At 46.0% G+C, this 19,950-nt stretch overlaps 1 protein-coding gene and 1 non-coding gene across 2 annotated transcripts in view; one reads left to right on the top strand and one right to left on the bottom strand.

Moving 5' to 3' along the window:
- Positions 1–653: 653 nt before the first annotated feature.
- NT5DC3 (5'-nucleotidase domain containing 3) overlaps positions 654–19,950 on the bottom strand; it is a 71,051-nt gene continuing 51,754 nt past the window's right edge. Inside the window, exons 12-14 of the mRNA XM_055575041.1 lie at positions 18,180–18,320; positions 10,953–11,017; positions 654–5,688 (exon numbers count right to left, since the gene is read on the bottom strand). Coding sequence (XP_055431016.1) covers positions 5,436–5,688; positions 10,953–11,017; positions 18,180–18,320 — 459 coding nt within the window. The 3' untranslated portion in view covers positions 654–5,435. The remainder of the gene's footprint in view (positions 5,689–10,952; positions 11,018–18,179; positions 18,321–19,950) is intronic.
- Positions 1,746–1,818, top strand: TRNAC-GCA (transfer RNA cysteine (anticodon GCA)). Its single transcript has one exon. It is a non-coding gene; the product is annotated as a tRNA-Cys (tRNA).

Below are 19,950 nucleotides of genomic sequence, written 5' to 3'. Positions count from 1 at the left end.
AATGTGCCGTGGTGGGGCAATGCCGGCTCTCCAGGAACTCGCTCCCCAAGGGGCCCGTGGGACGGATTCCCTAGTGGGTCCTCCAACTCCACCAACGGGACAGAAAGGCACATGATTAAGAGGAACAACAGCAGACACCCACGGGAGGAGTGAAGGAGATGAAGGTCCTGGCACAATAGAGGTCAAGGATATTAAGTTTAAACACATTCAAACGGTTTAAAAAGGCTCTTCAAAATATAAGTATATCCAAACCCAGCCGTGAACTGATGTCACAACATGCACTCCTAATTCAGTGTCAATATTTTCTTCCCTTAAAACACTGCTTCCAATTTTCCATTCTCCCGTTACTTTGCAGACAAACAGGTGGATCACTGTCTTCTCCTTATTCTCCAGGAGGGAACTGTCTATGAGAGACAGAAATTCTAGGTGGGTCACCTCCTGCCCACTTAAGGCCAAATTCACACCCATTTTCCTTCTGTGGCTTCACTACATGGTCTTCAAGCTCTGAGGACAGGCAGGTGTGCTCTCCTGAGGGTGGGGAGACCAGGGTGGTAAGGAAGGAACCATCAACCTTTTGCCCGCTTTCTCAGGGATATTCTTTTTTGGGTACATTAGAATGTGATATGACTTTTGCCACTAACTGAAGCACACAAAAGCAGATGACTGGAAGTAAACTGGACAATACAATTCAAACTTTTATTTGGCAGTAAGTTCAACATCATGTAACATAAAATCAGTATTTAGAATAAATAGCAAATTCACATTCAGGATAAATAGCAAGTCTCCCTAATTTCCATTTACCGTGCCTGAAATTAAACAGGCACCATCTGTCCTTCTACTAAATAATTAGAAAACAGTGTCCTAAGTCAGAGTTCAAGGCTGCAGAGTAGAAAAGTACAGAGCAGTGTTGTGGGTCGGTTCCAGAGAGCAGGCATGAGGTGGGGAGTCTCACGCGGGAAGTTTACAGGGAACTGTCCTTGGGATGCACACCTGGGAAAAAGGAAGGGGGGGCAGGAAGGAGCTGATGGGCCTTCAGAGTTGCTCCTGGGAGGGAGTCTGACCACACCCTCATCCGAGGCAGGACTCTTCAACAGGGGGAGGCTCCCAGAGGGGACCTACAGCTGCAGTGAGCCAGCGGCAACCAACCCCCACAGCAGCTGGGGGATAAAGTCCTTCAGGGTAGCCAAGCCCATCACAACGCGACTAGCACAATCACAGATGAGCACAACGAGAGGTATATTCAATGAGTGCCGAGCCTGGCCGCTCAGTCACACAACTGAGAATCATGCCATGTGCCGGAAACACAGTATGTTACCACTGGCCACATAAGTGAATATGTCCAGAGAGAAGCTCCTAGGGGAAGATGCGAGCTTACCTACAGAACTTCTTTCCACTGGCCGCACACAACTGTGTTCTGTGGTTGCTTACCACCCTGCACACTTTCAGCAAAATCATCATCTCATCATGGCCACCCACACAATCTGTCGATGCGGGGGTCGGCAAACCACCACCCGAGGGCCAAATCCAGCCTGCAGCCTGTTTTCAGAGGCCAGGCTGCCCTGGACCGCAGGCAGGCCCAGTCCTAGAGGAGGGGCTGCAGCAAAAGGCCTGCAAAACCGGAAGTCTTTCCTGTCTGGTCCTTGCCAGGGAAAGTGTGCTGAGCCTTACATTAGGGAAACTTCACTCCCTTTTTCTTCCTCAATCCACTAGGGTATTAAAGGTAAGCTAAGCTAAACTTGGGGGCTTCCCTGGTGGCTCAGATGGTAAAGCATCTGCCTGCAATGCGGGAGGACCCAGGTTCAATCCCTGGGTTGGGAAGATCCCCTGGAGAAGGAAATGGCAACCCACTCTAGTACTCTTGCCTGGAAAATTCCATGGAGAGAGGAGCCTGGTGGGCTACAGTCCATGGGATCGCAAAGAGTCGGACACTCTAGTACTCCTGCCTGGAAAATTCCATGGACAGAGGAGCCTGGTGGGCTACAGTCCATGGGGTCGCAAAGAGTCAGACACGACTGAGCAACTTCACTTTTCACTTAAGCCAGGCTTGGGGCCTAGCTCCCATATGCTAACGAAGAAAAGAAAGGAAACTGGTACAAAGGAAATCAGTACTAAGCCAGCACATCACAGGCTCCCTGGTAGTTGAATGGAGCAATCAAGGAACCCTCCCTGCCTCTGCCCAGACTGAGTCTGAGAGCACATTCCAGACCAGGGCCCCCAAGTGGGTCTTTGGCAACAGATGAGCATTTGGCAGAGCAGATCCAATTCCAACGTTTAGCCCACTCTACCGCTTTAGAGGCCTTTGGGGAGGAAAAGGGGCGGGGGAAGCTATTTAGTTCACCCAAAGCTAAATTAGCTAGCAGGAAAGAGGACTTTGCATTTCTCCTTGGCACTAATTAAGAGAACCAATGCCTTCAAAGCAACTAGGAATTTAGTCATAGATGGGCCTGAATCAGTAACAGGTGGTTTATGTTAGCTGGCATTAGTGGAGCTGAAGGGAATTTTTAAAAGAAAAAAAAAAATTTAAAGGCTATATTAGGAGGAAAGTGGGAGCTCTAAGCCAAACTCCTAAAATATATTAAAAGCCAGGTTTCATCTACTTAAAAAAACGATTCTGGAAAAAACAATTGTGCAGGTCCCTTCCAGGACAACCGGCTACAGCTATGGTGAGCCTTAGGGGCACAGACAGCTGCCCCTGGGCTATGAATTTTTGTTCATATTCTTCGAGAAAATCAGTCTAACTGATGCTAAAAAGGGAAAATATTTTTCAATGTGCAAGCTAATTTTATTCTGCTCACTTTCCAAACTGATCTTTTAAGTGGTAGAAAACAGACTCCCTTCCCTTGCACCCAAATGCATTCATCAGCGGGCTCGCCAGAGGCTAAACCAGGAGGAACAGAATGCTGTACAGGGTGCTGAATCCCAGCTGAGTCACGACAGTGACAAATTAAAACGACCAAGCACAGACAAAGAGAAGCCCTCGGTCCTTCATACAGAGACGGCCGTCCTGACCCTGACTGTGCGCTGGCCCCAGCGCATGTTCGGTGGGTCCTCCGCAGACAGACTTCAATACCGCCATGTGCCATGGCCTTCAGTTGTTGTTCAGTCGCTCAGTCATGTCTGACTCTTTGCGACCCCATGGACTGCAGCATACCAGGCTTCCCTATTCTTCACTATATCCTGGAGCTTGCTCAAACTTAATTGGTGATAAGTCATTAAAATTCCTTATTCACACACCTAGAAAATGTTTTTCTCACCCCAGGCTTGGGTCTCCTAACCCAGACATACATGAAAGCAGTAAGAACAGCTGTACTGAGTTGTTTTTGGGTAACAACTTTCTTGAGTAAACAAAACACCCTATCACTGGCACGTAGGAGATATCCAATGAATACCTGATTAGAAAGAGTTTTAAAATACCTACTTCCTCACCAGCTTCTCCAAAGCAGAAACTATCAGTCCAAAGCACCAGCATATCCTCTGAGGACCCCAACACTGAGCAGTTCTGGGCGCCACCTGCACCCCTGAAATGCCAGTCTCCAATGCACTCTGATGCTTAAAACCCCCAGGCACTAACCAACAGCCAACAAAATGCCTCCTGCAGCCTGAAAAGGGAATGGACACCTGTGTTTATAATCAAGGGAAAAAGAAGGCCAACTGGGCCTATTAGGTCTAGAGAGTCACCTTCACTATTTTAGTTAAATATAAGAAAAGGTCACAGGTATGCCTGGTGGCTCAGTCAGTAAAGAATCCACCTGCCAATGCAGGAGATGTGCGTTTGACCCCTGGGTCAGGAAGATCCCCTGGAGAAGGAAATCACAACCCATGGCAGTATTGCTGGTTGGGAAATCCCATGGACAGAGGAGCCTGGTGGGCTACAGTTCATGGGGTTGCCAAGAGTCGACTAAACAACAACAGTCCCATTAAAACACTTCTATAGCGTTAAAAAACCATAGCATTAAACATTAAAAAACTTCTATAGTGTGACTTAGCATAGCATAGAAGTCACCTAATTTCTGCACTCGGGCAGGTAGCCTGTGGCAGGCCAAGCTCATGTTTCCTCAACAGCTAGCTCCACACAAATCCATTGAAAACGCCAAATAAGCGAGTAGTCTCTCCTCAAGCCCCTTTCCTCCGCCCCTGCATCCTTCAGGTTTAAGGACAGGTGCCACTTGCCTTGTCCTCAGAAGTGGGAACACTCACTCGGTGAGGCTATTTCCAACTCTGTTTCTCTCAACGTCAATGTCCTTGATCCGCTCCCACCTTAAACACAGACACTACAGAAATTCCCCAGACACATAAACACGGCAGGAAAGCGATCTACAGGGAGAAGGCAGGAGACAGCTAAGCAGAGAGGGCCACCTCCCTCGCTCTGGCTGGATTCAAGCCCCTCTCCTCGGCTGATGAATCACTGCCCTCCAACGAGGAGGGTTTCTGGTAACACACAGTTTAACAAGATTGCAAAACACCTGGGGGCGGGGGGGTCGCCACACGGCACTAAGTTATGAGGACATTTTTCTTTGTTTCATTTTTCATCCTCCAATGAGCAGATTCAAGCAACACATGTGTGGTGGCAGTGTCAGGGGTTATAAAGTCCTGGGATACCCACCACAAACGCACTGGTTCCTCTCGCACGTTGGCATGTAGGAGCCTCATTCTACAGTCTGTTCTGCTGGCAGGACATTAAACCAGAAGCTTTTCTCTCCTTGTCCTCCTTTTCTGAGAGAAAAGAGTGAACCTGCCCACCACTTGGGGCACCATGGTCCTTCCCCCGCGTGGGGCAAGACACAGGAAATGGATACTGAGGACAATCAAGGCCAAGGACTTGCAACTTCTCCTGTTCCTTCTCACATAAGACCTCCAGGGAGGCTGAGTCTGCTGTCAAGGGAGGCACCAGTGTGCCAGAGCCCTAGTACCAGATGTCTGGGAACCAGCTGCCGACTGGGGTCCATCTCAGCCGCTGACACCACAGTACACTATCCAAGCGCCCACTAAAGCATCAGCAGTTCACCAGGGGATGCACGTCACCGGGTCTGGCACTGTCTGTGCGTGTTCAGCATTTTCCATGCACTTTCCACAGAAGGGTTAAGAAGAGTTTCAAAACATCACCTGCTGGAATACAGAGCAGACATCAAGAAGACTCCCCATCCCAGGAAGTCTGATGCTGGATACAGTACCTTGGGAAACAAGAAGCTGATCACAGAGTGTCGACAGGAGGCCAGCCGCTGTCCCCTCCCCACATGCATAGGAGGGCGGGCTCTGCGAGCTGTGAGCTCCCTTCTCTACGAGCTGCGGGGTATCCTCCGTAATGTACAAAACAGGTATCACTAAGACTATCTGTATCATTTCCAAAAGGGACGCTCACATCCCCGCAGAGTCTGCCCAGCGTGGGGCCATCACCGGTCCTGGCTTTTGGTGCCCAGGGGTTTTGGGGCTGCCAGCTACTTGGCCTGGGCCTCCTGCAGCAGTGGCAGCCGGGCGGCCGGGGGCCGGTCAGACCAGGCGGGCAGCTCGTGCTGCAGTGGGGTCCGCCGGGGGTAGAAGGTATGGCTGACGTCGTAGTTCAGCAGGCAGCTCAGGGACGCCATGTAGATGTCGGCGAACCGCGACAGGCGCCGCAGGAAGTACGTGGGGTTCTGGTCTGTGCGGAACAAGCTCCCAAACTGGGCATTGAAGAAACGTTTGGTCATTTCCCTGAAGAGGCGAGAGAAGAGCAAAGCAACAGTGTGACTCCCCCAGGGTCTGCTTTTAGTTACTAACATCAGATGACACCAAAATCACTGTTTCACAGAGAAGAGATACATGTAGGACCTTCCCGGCAATCCAGTGGTTAAGAATCCACCTGAAGACGCAGGGTACGTGCCTGTGATCCCTGGTCTGAGAAGATTCCACATGCCACTGGGCAACTAAGCCCATGTGCCACAACTACTGAGCCCACGCAATGCAACTCCTGAAGCCAGAGCACCCCAGGGCCTGTGCTCTGCAACAAGAGAAGCCACTGCAATGAGAAGCCCGCACACCGCACCGAGAGAAAGCCCGCGCATAGCAACAAAAACCCAGTGCAGCCAAAAAAAATTTTACTTAAAGATACATTAAAAAAAGTTATACATATATATCTATATAAATGAATCACTTTACTATACATCTGAAACTAACAAAATGTTAATTACTCTCCAATATAAAAGTTAAAAAAAAGTTACAAAATCCATAAAAATTTTGAATCACTATGTTGTATACCTCAAACTAATATAATATTATACATCAACTATACATCAATAAAAAAAATTTTTTAATCACTGTTTCATATGCTTCAGTTCAGTCGTTCAGTCGTGTCTGACTCTTGCAACCCCATGGACTGCAGCGCTCCAGGCCTCCCTGTCCATCACCAACTCCCGGAGTTTACTCAAACTCACATCGATTGAGTCGGTGATGCCATCCAACCACCTTATGCTTGGTGGTCCCCTTCTCCTCCCACCTTCAATCTTTCCCAGCATCAGGGTCTTTTTAAATGAGTCAGTTCTTCATATCAGGTGGCCAAAGTATTGGAGTTTCAACTTTAATATCAGTCCTATCAATGAATATTCAGGACTGATTTCCTTTAGGATGGACTGGGTGGATTTCCTTGCAGTCCAAGGGACTCTCAAGAGTCTTTTCCAACACCACAGTTCAAAAGCATCAATCTTTGGTGCTCAGCTTTCTTTTTTTTTTTTTTTTTTTTTTAATTTTATTTTATTTTTAAACTTTACATAACTGTATTAGTTTTGCCAAATATCAAAATGAATCCAGCTTTCTTTATAGTCTAACTCTCACATCTATACACGACTACTAGAAAAACCATAGCTTTGACCAGACAGACTTTTGTTGGCAAAGTAATGTCTCTGCTTTTTAATATGCTGTCTAGTCTAGGTTGGTCATAACTTTTCTTCCAAGGAGTAAGCATCTTTTAATTTCATGGCTGCAGTGATTTTGGAGCCCCCAAAAATAAAGTATGCCACTGTTTCCCCATCTATTTTCCATTAAGTGATGGGACTGGATGCCATGATCTTAGTTTTCTGAATATTAGGCTTTAACCAAACTTTTTCCACTCTCTTTCACTTTCATCAAGAGGCTCTTTAGTTCTTTGCTTTCTGCCATAATGGTGGTATCATCCACATATCTGAGGTTATTGATATTTCTCCTGACAATCTTGATTCCAGCTTGTGCTTCATCCAGCCCAGCATTTCTCATGATGTACTCTGCATATAAGTTAAATAAGCAGGGTGACAATATACAGCCTTGACGTACTCCTTTTCATTTTTGGAACCTGTCTGTTGTTTCATGTCCAGTTCTAACTATTGTTTCCTGACCTGCATAGATTTTTTTTTTTAATTTTATTTTATTTTTAAACTTTACATAATTGTATTAGTTTTGCCAAATATCAAAATGAATCCGCCACAGATTGGTCAGGTGGTCTGGTATTCCCTTCTCTTTCAGAATTTTCCACAGTTTGTGGTGATCCACACAGTCAAAGGTTTTGGCCAAGTCAATAAAGCAGAAATAGATGTTTTTCTGGAACTCACGTGCTTTTTCAATGATCCAACAGATGGTGGCAATTTGATCTCTGGTTCCTCTGTCTTTTCTAAAACCAGCTTGAACATCAGGAAGTTCACAGTTCACGTATTGCTGAAGTCTGGCTTGGAGAATTTTGAGCATTACTTTACTAGCATGTGAGATGAGTGCAATTGTGTGGTAGTTTGAGCATTCTTTGGCATTGCCTTTCTTTGGGATTGGAATGAAAACTGACCTTTTTCAGTCCTGTGGCCACTGCTGAGTTTTCCAAATTTGCTGGCATATTGAGTACAGCACTTTCACAGCATAATCTTTCAGGATTTGAAATAGCTCAACTGGAATTCCATCACCTCCACTAGCTTTGTTTGTAGTGATGCTTTCTAAGGCTCACTTGACTTTTTGCATTCCAGGATGTCTGGTTCTGGGTGAGTGATCATACCATCATGATTATCTGGGTTGTGAAGATCTTTTTTATATAGTTCTTCTGTGTATTCTTGCCACCTCTTCTTAATATCTTCTGCTTCTGTTAGGTCTATACCATTTCTGTCCTTTATTGAGCCCATCTTTGCATGAAATGTTCCCTTGGTATCTCTAGTTTTCTTGAAGAGATCTCTAGTCTTTCCCATTCTATTGTTTTCCTCTATTTCTTTGCACTGATCACTGAGGAAGGCTTTCTTATCTCTCCTTGCTATTCTTTGAAACTATGCTCAAATGGGTATATCTTTTCTTTTCTCCTTTGCTTTTAGGTTCTTTTCTTTACACAGGTATTTTAAGGCCTCCTCAGACAGCCATTTTGCCTTTTTGCATTTCTTTTTCTTGGGGATGGTGTTGATCCTGTCTCCTGTACAGTGTCATGAACCTCCATCCATAGTTCATCAGGCACTCTGTCTATCAGATCTAGTCCCTTAAATCTATTTCTCACTTCCACTGTATAATCGTAAGGGATTTGATTTAGGTCATACCTGAATGGTCTAGTGGTTTTCCCTACTTTCTTCAATTTAAGTCTGAATTTGGCAATAAGGAGTTCATGATCTGAGCCACAGTCAGCTCCCAGTCTTGTTTTTGCTGACTGTATAGAGCTTCTCCATCTTTGGCTGCAAAGAATATAATCAATCTGATTTCGGTGTTGACTATCTGGTGATATCCATGTGTAGAGTCTTCTCTTGTGTTGTTGGAAGAGGGTGTTTGCTATGACCAGTGCGTTCTCTTGGCAAAACTCTATTAGCCTTTGCCCTGCTTCATTCTGTACTCCAAGGCCAAATTTGCCTGTTACTCCAGATGTGTCTTGACTTCCTACTTCATATGCATAGGACTCAAATTAGCCTAGAGCAGCCCTGACTTCTAATTGGGAAAACAGTCTGTTCATCCATCAAAATGGTTCTGACCACATTCCCCACTTAGGCCAGTGGAGAGAACACAGCTGAAGGCTCCAGAGGCAAGGTGGGAGCCCCTAAACATGCACACCCCATTTCCCAAACAAAAATGGAAGGTGAAAGAGCCACTTCTGAAGGTCCACAGAAATGGAGAATATTCTCAGAGTCTCCAAACTTCCCTCATCTACAGAACAAGATCAAGGCCCCCTTCTCGTGAGGTTATAGTGAGAACTCCATAAGGTAAGAGAAATAAGAGTGTATCATAAACTCGAAAGTACTTTATATCTAAGAGATTAAGCATTATATTACAGCGATGTAAGCACACCTCTGGCATCTAATACAGAGCTTCAAGCACCTCCTTGAAGCCTGCATTATAAGCATATATGCATCATATGCCCATCACCCTCTCACCCAACATTTCAGACCAATAATCACATTATAATAACCAATACACTCCCAATAACCAACACGTTGAGAGGGAGGAGGATCAATTCAGTACAGCCGTGGCTTCTGCAGCCCAGAGGAATGGACTCTCCCTGCTTTCCAGGCACACCAGTCCCACCAGACTGCCCAGCGCTCAGAGGTCAGAACCAGGCAGTGAGTGCCACCTCCAAACCTGAGAGACAGCTGTGCTGCCTGGGAAGGAGGCGTGGGGGGACTGCAGAGCAGAAATGGCCACATCAGCACTGTCCACACACACAGCACCCTCTTCTACAGGGAAGCACAACTGTCCACAGGGCCTCTTGAGAGTAATTGCTCCTTTAAAATCTTTACCGTCTAGCCTGAATTAAGTGCCAGATGCTCTGAGCCAAGCCATGGCTCAGATGGTAAAGAATCTCCCTGCAATGCAGGAGATCCAGATTCAATCCCTGGGTCAGGAAGATCCCCTGGAGAAGGGAATGGCTACCCACTCCAGTATTCTTGCCTGGAGAATTCCAAGGACAGAGGAACCTGGCACGCTACAGTCCAAAAGGTCGCAAAGAGTTGGACATGACTGAGCGACTAACACCCTCACTTTCACTTTTCATACACACACACATATACTAGACTATTCAGTTCAGTTCAGTTCAGTTGCTCAGTCGTGTCCGACTCTACTCAGCCATAAAAAAAAAAATGAAATAATGTCATCTGCAGCAACATGGGCAAACCTAGACATTATCACACTAAGTGAAGGAAGTCAGACAGAGAAAGACAAATACCACATATCACTTATATGTGGAATCTAAAAAAATAATACAAATAAACTTATTTATGAAACAGAAACAGATTCACAGACAGAGAAAACAAATTTATGGGTACCAAAGGGAAAAGAAGAGGGGAAGGGATAAATTAGGAGTGTGAGATGAACAGACACATGCCACTATATAAAATACATACACAAAAAGGATTTACTTACTATATAGAACATGGAACTCTATTTGATATCACTATTCAACATATTCAATCTTTCCTATAATGGAGAAGAATCTGAAGCTGTACCCTTGAAACTAACACAACATTGTAAATCAGCTATAGTTTAATAAAAAGAAAAAACAACTCAAGAATAACTATTCCTTTAAGACAAACACCCATCTGACAGCAGACGGGCTTTCTTCATCAATCAGCAGCATGATCTGAGTGACTGCTCATACCTAACACAGCAGTGTTACACATAGCAGCGGCACTGTAGGAGCCCCAAGGATTCACCGCGGTTCACAGCCACCTCCAACACTGTCCCACCGGCCACGCTGGCTGCTGGCTGCCCAAAGAGGGAAGTTAAGTGGGACAGAAGGAGGGATGGATGCGGGGAGGGACGGACAGACAACAAACTCAGGGGTGGGCAGAAGGTGGGAGGGAGCTCACCACTGCCTCGAGGAAATGTCACTCATTACTAATGGCAGCTGGCTCGTTCTGGATCCTGGGGGTCACAGTCACCCCCCGGCAGCTAAGTAAGGCTGTTTCGAGTCCCACCTCTGGCTGGCCTTGGGGAAAGTGTGTGGGCTGAGTGCACGGGGCCACAGTGAAGGATTCACTCCGTTCACAACAGGCCACTCTTACCTCATATCCTTCCTCTCCTTCTTCCACTCCTGCAAAATCAGCTGTGACTCCGCATCTCTGTGAACCTGCAGGACACAAGCCAATTACTGAGAAGGTTCTGGATACGAATAAACTCCTTAGGTAGTGAGAATTTTCTAGCGGGTAGTTCTGGGAGGAATTTTATTCAGATCTAAGAGATAGGGACTTGCATGAAATAATACATTTTCAGACTTCCCAGCTGCTGCCCTTCTTCACCAAACGTAGACATAATACAATGACGCAAACAGGGATGCAAGGTCCCTGTTAAACTAGAGATATTAAAGTATTATTAAAGGCTTTGTATGAGCATAAAACATATATTATTATGTAGGGCAAAGGCTAATAGAGTTTTTCCAAAAGAACACGCTGGTCATAGCAAACACCCTCTTCCAACAACACAAGAGAAGATTCTACACATGGACGTCACCAGATGGTCAACACCAAAATCAGATTGATTATATTCTTTGCAGCCAAAGATGGAGAAGCTCTATACAGTCAGCAAAAACAAGACCAGGAGCTGACTGTGACTCAGATCATGAACACCTTATTGTCAAATTCAGACTTAAATTGAAGAAAGTAGGGAAAACCACTAGACCATTCAGGTATGACTTAAATCCCTTACAATTATACAGTGAAAGTGAGAAATAAATTTAAGGGACTAGATCTGATAGAGTGCCTGATGAACTATGGACAGAGGTTCGTGACATTGTATAGGAGACAGGGATCAAGACCATCCCCAAGAAAAAGAAACGCAAAAAAGCAAAATGGCTGTTTGGGGAGGCCTTACAAATAGCTGTGAAAAGAAGGGAAGTGAAAAGCAAAGGAGAAAAGGAAAGATATAAGCATCTGAATCCAGAGTTACAAAGAATAGCAAGGAGAGATAAGAAAGCCTTCCTCAGCGATCAATGCAAAGAAATAGAGGAAAACAACAGAATGAGAAGGACTAGAGATCTCTTCAAGAAAATTAGAGATACCAAGGGAACATTTCATGCAAAGACGGGCTCGATAAACTAGCCTTTGACTGTGTGGATCACAATAAACTGTGGAAAATTCTGAAAAAGAAGGGAATACCAGACCACCTGACCTGCCTCTTGAGAAATCTATATGCAGGTCAAGAAATAACAGTTAGAACTAGACATGGAACAGGCTGGTTCCAAATTGGGAAAGGAGTACATCAAGGCTGTATATTGTCACCCTGATTATTTAACTTATATGCAGAGTACATCATAAGAAAGGCTGGGCTGGAAGAAGCACAAGCTGGAATCAAGATTGCCGGGAGAAATATCAATAACCTCAGATATGCAGATGACACCACCCTTATGGCAGAAAGTGAAGAGGAACTAAAAAGCCTCTTGATGAAAGTGAAAGAGGAGAGTGAAAAATTTGGCTTAAAGCTCAACATTCAGAAAACTAAGATTATGGCATCTAGTCCCATCATTTCATGGGAAATAGATGGGGAAACAGTGTCAGACTTTATTTCTGGGGGCTCCAAAATCACTGCAGATGGTGACTGCAGCCATGAAATTAAAAGACGCTTACTCCTTGGAAGGAAAGTTATGACCAACCTAGTTAGCATATTAAAAAGCAGAGACATTACTTTGCCAACAAAGGTCCATCTAGTCAAGGCTATGGTTTTTCCAGTGGTCATGTATGGATGTGAGAGTTGGACTGTGAAGAAGGCTGAGCGCTGAAGAATTGATGCTTTTGAACTGTGGTGTTGGAGAAGACTCTTGAGAGTCCCCTGGACTACAAGGAGATCCAACCAGTCCATGCTAAAGGAGATCAGTCCTGGGTGTTCATTGGAAGGACTGATGCTGAAGCTGAAACTCCAATACTTTGGCCACCTCATGTGAAGAGTTGACTCATTGGAAAAGACTCTGATGCTGGGAGGGATTGGGGGCAGGAGGAGAAGGGGACAACAGAGGATGAGATGGCTGGATGGCATCACCGATTCGATGGCCATGAGTCTGAGTGAACTCCGGGAGTTGGTGATGGACAGGGAGGCCCGGAGTGCTGCCATTCATGGGGTCACAAAGAGTCGGACACAACTGAGCGACTGAACTAGAACTGGAATACATGTATATCCACATAAAATGTATGTGTATATTATATTCGTGTAATGTATCCATTACACATGTGTGTTACACATATAAATATACACCTAATACACACTACCTAATAGACCCATTTATATACATCATAAATATACGTACTATACACACACACACATAAAAACGGCAGTGAGTGGAAACAGCAGATGTAACAGTGCATCCACAAATTTCAAGCATGTAAAAACATGTGCATTTGGAAATTAACATGAAACTTTTTCTTTAATTTGTTCAAGAGTAACAGAGTTATAACTGGCTTAATCTTTTTCCTCAATATTATTTTATTAATACCTTTTAAAGTGTTTAAGAGAAAAAAACTGTTTTTGTAAAAGGCAAGAAGGCAGAACACCTCAACCAGATGGAAAGTGGAGAATTCTCCAGGTGGACTGAAATGTGAGCAAAAGGCAAAAAGGAAATGACAGCTGTACGCACCCTAACATGGAATCTCACAAGTCTCTCTCCAAGCCTCCTAGGGTTAAACCGAACACACGAACCAGAGCCAGTGGTGCACGTGACTGCAGGGGCCAGGCAGGGTTGGGGCAGCCTCAGGACCCGGAGGAAAATGCCAAATGAGCAAACCATCTGCTTTGACATGGGAGCCAAGGCCCTTCTGTTTATCACGTATGCCCAGATCAAGAGCTTGACCAAGTCACCCGCTACGGGCTACTGCCACTCAAAACAAAACCCTGTAATCTCGATCTCCTGCCTGCCACTGTTGTCTACACCAGCAGGAAGCAGCCACCTCTGAATGACCACTGGATGTGTGTTACTGGAGCACCAGAAGACTGGTCCCTTCTGGGGGTGTCGAGGCAGGTCCTGTGAGTTTGGTTTCAATGAGCTCTCATATTTTAAGCCAACAAATCACTCACCATAGAATTGAGGCATGACAAAATGTAAGACTAGATCAAAACTCTGTAGGGTGCCACAGAGAATTTGTTTATATATATATATAAACATAAATACACATATACACACAAATATGCACACAAACATACCTGTACAGATACACATGCATACATATAGATATACATGTATACATATATGTATACATATATACACACAGGTACATATTCAGCACCTCTGTGTGGCAAGCGCTGTGCTAGATACTGAAGATATAAGAGAACGAGATGGGGACCCTGGCAGGGGGCACCCAGGTAAGCAGACCAGGACAAAACAGTGTGACACTGCGCAGAACGGGACACCAGTCTTCCTCCCGCCTCTGCCCACCTCTCGGCCCACGATCAGGGCCCCTGTGTCCAGTGTGAAGGAGCAGCTTCTCCCTGCGCTTGCAGGAGGAGGATCCTCTGACTAGCGACCAGAAGCAAGATAACCAAAGTGCACCTAGTGCTTTCTCCTTTTGGAAACTAGCGGCCATAGGCCACCTGACTGTGCCTCTCCACTCTCCCCTCAGCAGGGGCCCCTACCCGAGGGCAGGCTACACAGACATGAAGAGCCAGTTCAGGTCTCCAAGTCTACGGCACCTTCTCCAGCCCAGCTTTTCCCGAACAGGGCAGGGCCAGGGATTCGGGATCATCTCCAGCAAAGCCCAAGACTGCTGAAGGGACAAGCGAAGGAGGAAGGCCCCAGAGAGCTGAGCCAGGGAGCACCCCCTCGAGCAGGGGGCACCTGAGCTCTGGGTGTGTGCACCGCAGCCCAGCCTCCCCTCACACCCTCCCATCCAAGGCCCACCCACGCCCACCCAGGGCTCCCTCCCACCTGCCCTTTCTTCATCGTTTATCATCTCTCCCATGTGATCAAACTCCTCCCCTGGAGTCTACCCATCAGCATTTAAACATGCTGAAGGCTCTCGCATTAGAAGAAAAAGCAGTTTCTCCTTGAGCCACCCCTTTCTCCAGCTTGGATCCTCCTACAAGGCCAAACTTTGTAAGACAGCAATCTTAGGAGTCTGATACGTACTTTAAAATACTTCAAACACTGGGTTTACTTAGCTATAATTAACCTTTAAGTGATACCATGCACTCAAGGATGGGGACCTGGCAGGGGAAAAGACTAACCAGAAGCCCACACCAGAAGCTGATCCTACAGACACCTCAGCCACCTTCAGCCCCTCTCGTTCATTAGCTCACTCAGCCATTTATGGCTACAATCTATGAAAATATACTGTACAGGCTAGCCCACTCCTGCATGGGCAGAATTATTGCCATCTAGCCAGAAGTCTGATAACCTGTACCAATGGAGACCAAATCCAGCCCACTGCCCACCTTTCTATCATCCCAAAGAGCTCAAGAATGGATTTTCTTTTTGAAGTTGTTGAAAAAAATTCAAAAGAAAAATAACTTCATGATGCGTAAAAATGATATGAAATTAAAATTTCAGCATCCACCAATAAAATGTCAGGGATACAGCTACAACTGGTTGCTCACATATTGTCCAAGGCTGCTTTCACGCTACCAGCATGGAGCTGAGACCGTACGACCTGCACGACCTCACACAATGGCTAGCTGGCTTGTTGCAGAAGTCTGTCCAACCCGGGCTAAATATGGCTCTAACATGGTTACCCAAAAGACTTGATACCACCACATCATCCACCAGCATGACCACCATGAACAGCACCACTCAGGAGGGCACTTCAAGGCTAATGAGCAAAAATTCTTCTTTATAGCTACTTCCTTAAATCCAAAAACTAAATACTTCCAGTTAATTCATCAGACCCAGCTCCAGGTAACACTTTTGGCTTCCAAAATGAAAAAGGAAAAAAAAAATCACACCCAAGTTCAAGGACCAATTTCTCTTCTCAGAAAATAGTGTCCAGATAATGTGCTATGTGCCCATTACCAGAAGAAGAGGAGCTATAGAAACATCTGACACAGAATCACTGGAATAATGTATAGTTTTCCAGGTGAACACAGGGATCGGGGGAGAGGAGAAAGGGAACAGGAAGCACAGTGAGAAATGCTGCTCATTTGGCTAATATTTTAATCATCAATCACCTTCCTCTATGTCCTAGAGAATCCACCCAGACAAAAAGCTGGAAAAGGAAACCAAAGCTAAACCATCTACCTGCAGGCTGCATCTGTCTATCTGACCAGCTGCCCGCATCACAGAGACCGCACCTAAGGGGAGGGCTCTGGCTATACACGAAAGCTCTAAACCGCCCAGTAAAACAGCACTTCCGTGCAGTGCCCCAAAGCAGGGACTCAGGTACCACACAGCCCAGGTTCAAGTCCTTGCTCTGTTGTTTTATGACCTTGGACATGTTACCTAACCTCTCAGACACCCAGTTTCCTCATTCTAAAGTGGAAAATTGTACACAGGACAGCTGGGACAAGTGAGGAGTAATGTTGCAGAGCAAGCGCTCAGCACAATGCCTGGCATCTAGAGAGTAACTATTATTATGTGTGACCTATGCACAGACTTGCGGAGAAGGCAATGGCACCCCACTCCAGTACTCTTGCTTGGAAAATCCCATGGATGGAGGAGCCTGTTAGGCTGCAATCCATGGGGTCGCTAAGAGTTGGACACGACTGAGCGACTTCACTTTCACTTTTCACTTTCATGCATTGGAGAAGGAAATGGCAGCCCACTCCAGTGTTCTTGCCTGGAGAATCCCAGGGACGGGGGAGCCTAGTGGGCTGCCATCTATGGGGTCGCATAGAGTCGGACACGACTGAAGTGACTTAGCATAGCATAGCATGCACAGACTTGAAGCTGCATTAACCCAGAATCCATGCCTTTTATTTTTAGACTATCACCTCACAGACAAGCACAGGAAGGGAAACAGAACCAGTCCTCGTCAGAGGCGAGCCAAAGAGCAACACAGCCAAGACGAGCTGGAAGCAAGGCCTGGGGGACGTGCGGGGCCCCATGCCCTGGAAGGTGTGCGCCCTGGAGTGAGGGCCTGGCGCTCCCTGCATCCCTGCCTGAGCTCGCTGCCAGCTGGGCCAGGCAAGGCGGTTCCCTGCCCGTTTCCAAAGCACGCTGGCAGGCTGTGGGCACCAGGCCATGGCCAGAGGCTGCAGGTGTGTTAGCCAAGACAGCAGGCATCCACACCCCTTATCCTAAGAGTCAGTACTCACGCTGAGATGCTGAGGGCCAGGCCAGCTGAACCAGGTGAGAAAGCAAGGTGTCTCATGAGACTTGGCGGGGGTGGCGGCGGGGGGGCGGGGAGGGGGGGTCCACAGCCTCAACAGAGGGCATTGTCCATGGGCCAGGAAATTACCAAAATGACTTTCCTCACTATCTGCCTAAAACTGGCTATGTAACTCACAGAAAGAAAAAAAAAAAAAAAAACACCACTGAACTCCAGTGAGTCAGCAAACTGATTCAAAGTCAGATGGAAGCTGCACGCAGAGACCTCGATTCTTGCTCTGAGACTCTTTCCAGCAAACTGTAGTGTCCAGCTTGAAGTGTTCATTCCCTTTCACAGATGGGGGAACTGAGGCCCAGAAAGGAGAAGCCCCACAGCAGGCTAAAGGCAGCAGCAGGACTGGACCCAAACACTAGGCAGAGGTTCTCGAATCCCACTACCCACAGAATATCTCCCAGTGGGGCTTAGGTGGAGAAGTAAGAACTCTGGAATTCCCCACATGGGCCCCACAAAACACTTTCTCCAAATGCCTTTGACAGTCATATTAAAAATTCTCTTTAGGGAAAATGGCAAGATTCTTTCAGGGGCAAAATCACCCCAGTGGTTATTCTGCAGGATAGCTTCTGCCTCATACTTTAGGACCACAATTGAACAGAAAAATATCTGAAATAACTCTGAACAGTGGACTAACCTCAGGCTTAACGAAAAAGTAGGGGAGGATTTCCCTGGTGGCCCAGTGGTTAAGAATCCACCTGCCACTGCAGGGGACACAGGTTCAATCCCTGGTCCAGGAAAATCCCACATGCTGAGGAGGAACTAGGCCCATGTGCCACAATTATACTGAGCCTGTGCATTCTAGAGCCTGTGCTCCACAACAAGAAAAGCCACCACAGTGAGAAGCCTGTGCATGACAACCAGAGTAGCCCCCACTTGCCACAACTAGAGAAATTCCGCACGTAGCAATGAAGATGGAGCAGAGCCAAAAACAAATAAATAATTCTTTAAAAAAAGAAAGAAAGAAAGAAAAAGTAGAAGAGAAAAAAAATTCCAAACCTGCATCTGCTCCAATAACCCGGTAAGGGTCTGTAGCCAGGCCACAGTCTGAATGTACTGCTCCGTGTTCATGATTTTGAGCTCGGATCTTAATTCGGGGATAATCGCACCCGTTCGCCAGCCATGCTTCAGGGTCAAGTCCTGATTGCAAAGATCACAAAAAGTCAACATTCATCACAACAGAATTGAAACCATTTCATTACCTTTCCCAGACACAACAGGCATTCACTGAATTAATTTTAATTGTAATGGTTGGTCATTAACCAAGCTGAACTCAATGAATTACACTTAATTAAAGCCAATTTTGCCCCAGGCTTTGGCCATTCCCCACCCGCCTCCAAAGAAAGTTTCTGTTTCAGAAATAATTGTTGAGTCACAGCCCCCACAGAAACACAGGATCTTGAATCGTTAACCACAGTCTCTAAAACAACAATTAGGTCAGGGGCAGAAGGAGGGTAAATTGAAATGCTTCTGAAGGTTTTTATTCAATCCACCCACAGAAGGCTGGGGAACACCCATGGCATGCCAAGCCTCCTGGGTTATGAAAAATTTCAGACTTAGAATGATCATTCAGGACCAACCAACATACATGATCGCATCTTCATTCCAAATATTGTACTCCTGTGATATGACAATAAGCCAGAATATCAATATATCAATAAGTTCAGTTCAGTAGCTCAGTCGTGTCCAACTCTTTGCAACCTCATGAATTGCAGCACGCCAGGCCTCCCTGTCCATCACCAACTCCCAGAGTTCACCCAAACTCCTGTCCATCGAGTCGGTGATGCCATCCAGCCATCTCATCCTCTGTCGTCCCCTTCTCCCCCTACCCCAATCCCTCCCAGTATCAGAGTCTTTTCCAATGAGTCAACTCTTCGCATGAGGTGGCCAAAGTACTGGAGTTTCAGCTTTAGCATCAGTCCTTCCAAAGAACACCCAGGACTGATCTCCTTCAGAATGGACTGGTTGGATCTCCTTGCAGTCCAAGGGACTCTCAAGAGTCTTCTCCAACACCATAGCTCAAAAGCATCAATTCTTCGGCGCTCAGCCTTCTTCACAGTCCAACTCTCACATCCATACATGACCACTGGAAAAACCATAGCCTTGACTAGACAGACCTTTGCTGGCAAAGTAATATCTCTGCTTTTTAATATGCTGTCTAGGTGTGTCATAACTTTCCTTCCAAGAAGTAAGCATCTTTTAATTTCATGGCTGCAGTCACCATCTGCAGTGATTTTGGAGCCCCCAGAAATAAAGTCAGCCACTGTTTCCCCATCTATTTCTCATGAAGTGATGGGACCAGATGCCATGATCTTAGTTTTCTGAATGTTGAGCTTTAAGCCAACTTTTTCACTCTTCTCTTTCACTTTCATCAAGAGGCTCTTTAGTTCCTCTTCACTTTCTGCCATAAGGGTGGTGTCATCTGCATATCTGAGGTTATTGATATTTCTCCCGGCAATCTTGATTCCAGCTTGTGCTTCTTCCAGCCCAGCATTTCTCATGATGTACTCTGCATATAAGTTAAATAAGCAGGGTGACAATATACAGCCTTAATGTACTCCTTTTCCTATTTGGAACCAGTCTGTTATTCCATGTCCAGTTCTAACTGTTGCTTCCTGACCTGCACATAGGTTTCTCAAGAGGCAGGTCAGGTGGTCTGGTATTCCCATCTCTTTCATATAAGTTATGCCCTGGCAAATTTAAGATATACAATCACCATACTGAATGGCTGTTCATTTTCTCATTTGACAAACATTTATTAAATACTACT

This window comes from Bubalus kerabau, chromosome 1 (assembly GCF_029407905.1).
Source record: "Bubalus kerabau isolate K-KA32 ecotype Philippines breed swamp buffalo chromosome 1, PCC_UOA_SB_1v2, whole genome shotgun sequence".
NCBI classification, from domain to species: Eukaryota; Metazoa; Chordata; class Mammalia; order Artiodactyla; family Bovidae; genus Bubalus; species Bubalus kerabau.
Note: the sequence above shows the minus strand (reverse complement) of the source record. Positions and strands in the feature narration are given on the sequence as shown.